At 41.0% G+C, this 1,774-nt stretch overlaps 1 protein-coding gene across 1 annotated transcript; it reads right to left on the bottom strand.

The window, feature by feature from the left end:
- Positions 1-270: 270 nt before the first annotated feature.
- On the bottom strand, positions 271-1,414 carry LOC116179565 (short-chain dehydrogenase/reductase family 16C member 6-like). The gene is made up of 5 exons (XM_031499362.1): positions 1,265-1,414; positions 1,039-1,149; positions 816-984; positions 573-765; positions 271-522 (listed from the first exon to the last, which is right to left on the bottom strand). The coding sequence occupies exons 1-5, from the start codon at positions 1,412-1,414 to the stop codon at positions 348-350; spliced, it is 798 nt and encodes a 265-aa protein (XP_031355222.1). The 3' UTR covers positions 271-347.
- Between the last annotated feature and the right edge of the window lie 360 nt (positions 1,415-1,774).

Raw genomic sequence — 1,774 nt, 5'->3', positions numbered from 1 at the left:
TAACTGAATAAGTTTTTTCAATAAATAAATTAATGAAAGGAAAGCCTTAGGCACAGTTGGAAAACTTTCACGTTTAACTAATACATGTAGGTAATTATGTTTAATAGGCAATCGATGATATAACACCAAGCGAAGGGAGGTAACAGTTAAATTTTTCTCACGATTTTGAATAAATTTATGGCATCAAACTGCGAGGACATTTTGAATGAATTTATAACAAGAAACTGTGAGGACGTGAAGTTTTAATGAGGGTAATAATGGAAGTACAAGAGAAATTTAGATCTTTTAATTAAGCGCGCGCATACGCATCCATCAAAACTGTATTTCCTTAACAAATACAAAAATAATTATCTCTTTTCGGTAACGTGGGCCCTGTGATGCAATTCGGATTCTGCGTTCGTTTGAAACATTCCTTTTTCTGGCATTTTTTTATTCTCGTGAGGCAAGGCTTCGGCGTGCGTAGGTCCGGCGTTACTGACGATATTGCGCATGAACAGTGAGATGACAGTCCAAGGTAAAATCCTAAAAAGTCTCCAATTAGTTCTCCGACTGGTGGAAATTGCAATACCAACCACTTCACGCATAATATTCCCAAGTATCGCGGGATGATCACGCTCAACTTCTCCAGCTCGATCGCCTCGACGATCTCATCGGCGACTTGGGTGGATTTCAATGTCGGCACGAAACGGGAGACGACATCGTTGAACATCCCAGTCGCTTGGATAAAGTAGGGACACACTACGGTCGTTTTAACGCCAGTAACCCCTGAAAGAGAGACTCGGTCAAAAACCGCGAGACGACGTGGACTCACAAACCCAGCTTTTCGAGTTCTATCCTCAACGACTCGTCGAAACCGACGGCGGCGAATTTCGACGAGCAATAATCGACCAGCTTGTGTACTCCAATGTGACCTGCCAAGGATGCGATTGTGACGATATGCCCGTGGTTACTGTCGATCATCTTCGGCAAAAACGCCTTGGTCGTCTGAAGCAATGGAAGTGACTCGAGTGCGTTACGTTTAAAAAAACGCCGACTTACCCAAAAATGAGAGATAATGTTCACGTCAAACGTCCGCTGGATTAAATGATCGGGAGTATCCAGAAGAAGGCGCCCCGAAGCAATTCCGGCATTATTGATGAGGATCGTTACCTACAACAAGTTCCGTTAGCTAATCTCAGTACCTAGTATATAATTTAAATCGAATTACGACTACCGACTAGTAGAAAGCCCCAAAAATTGTGAAAGTAAGAAGGTCGAAGATTACCTGTCCGACTTCCTCGTAAACCTTATTAGCGGTTCTGTACACATCCTCCCTATCCGTTAGATCGCATTTGTAGCCGTACGCCTTTCCGCCGATCCCTCTCACTTGGTTTACGGCATCTTCAATACCTAAAACAAAACAAAATTGCTTCATCAAGGTGAACAACAATATTTTTCGTGCTCGTTCATTGACATATACCTACTCATTTAATAAAGAAACTTTGCTCTCATTTTCCATTCAACAAAAGTACTACAAAGTAGTACAAATAAGTGAAGCATATTTTGACTAATTTTTAAGAAAGCCTTTTTAGGCTTCCATCAGTTCCTCATGTCGAACTTCTCTTGGCATTCTGATTTTTCTCGTATTGCGTGTTTTATTTTGAGCTCTATTAGTCTATTTGTACCATTACAAACCAGTTTTTGATTAGCGGATTATTGAACTGGTTTGCAATAGAAAACGGATTTTGGCATGGCTAAAATTTAGCATAAACGTACCCCAGACCTTCGACGTTCA

The sequence above is a fragment of the Photinus pyralis genome, unplaced genomic scaffold, assembly GCF_008802855.1.
Source record: "Photinus pyralis isolate 1611_PpyrPB1 unplaced genomic scaffold, Ppyr1.3 Ppyr1.4_LG8, whole genome shotgun sequence".
Lineage (NCBI taxonomy): Eukaryota > Metazoa > Arthropoda > Insecta > Coleoptera > Lampyridae > Photinus > Photinus pyralis.
Note: the sequence above shows the minus strand (reverse complement) of the source record. Positions and strands in the feature narration are given on the sequence as shown.

What these genes read in the sequence shown, in the direction of transcription:
- LOC116179565 (XM_031499362.1), bottom strand. Translation starts at nt 1,414, where the DNA reads ATGAAGCAATTTTGTTTTGTTTTAGGTATTGAAGATGCCGTAAACCAA. An exon ending in ACATTATCTCTCATTTTTGG is followed by an intron (nt 985 to 1,038) that starts GTAAGTCGGCGT and finishes CCATTGCTTCAG; the next exon opens with ACGACCAAGGCGTTTTTGCC. An exon ending in GATAGAACTCGAAAAGCTGG is followed by an intron (nt 766 to 815) that starts GTTTGTGAGTCC and finishes TCTCTCTTTCAG; the next exon opens with GGGTTACTGGCGTTAAAACG.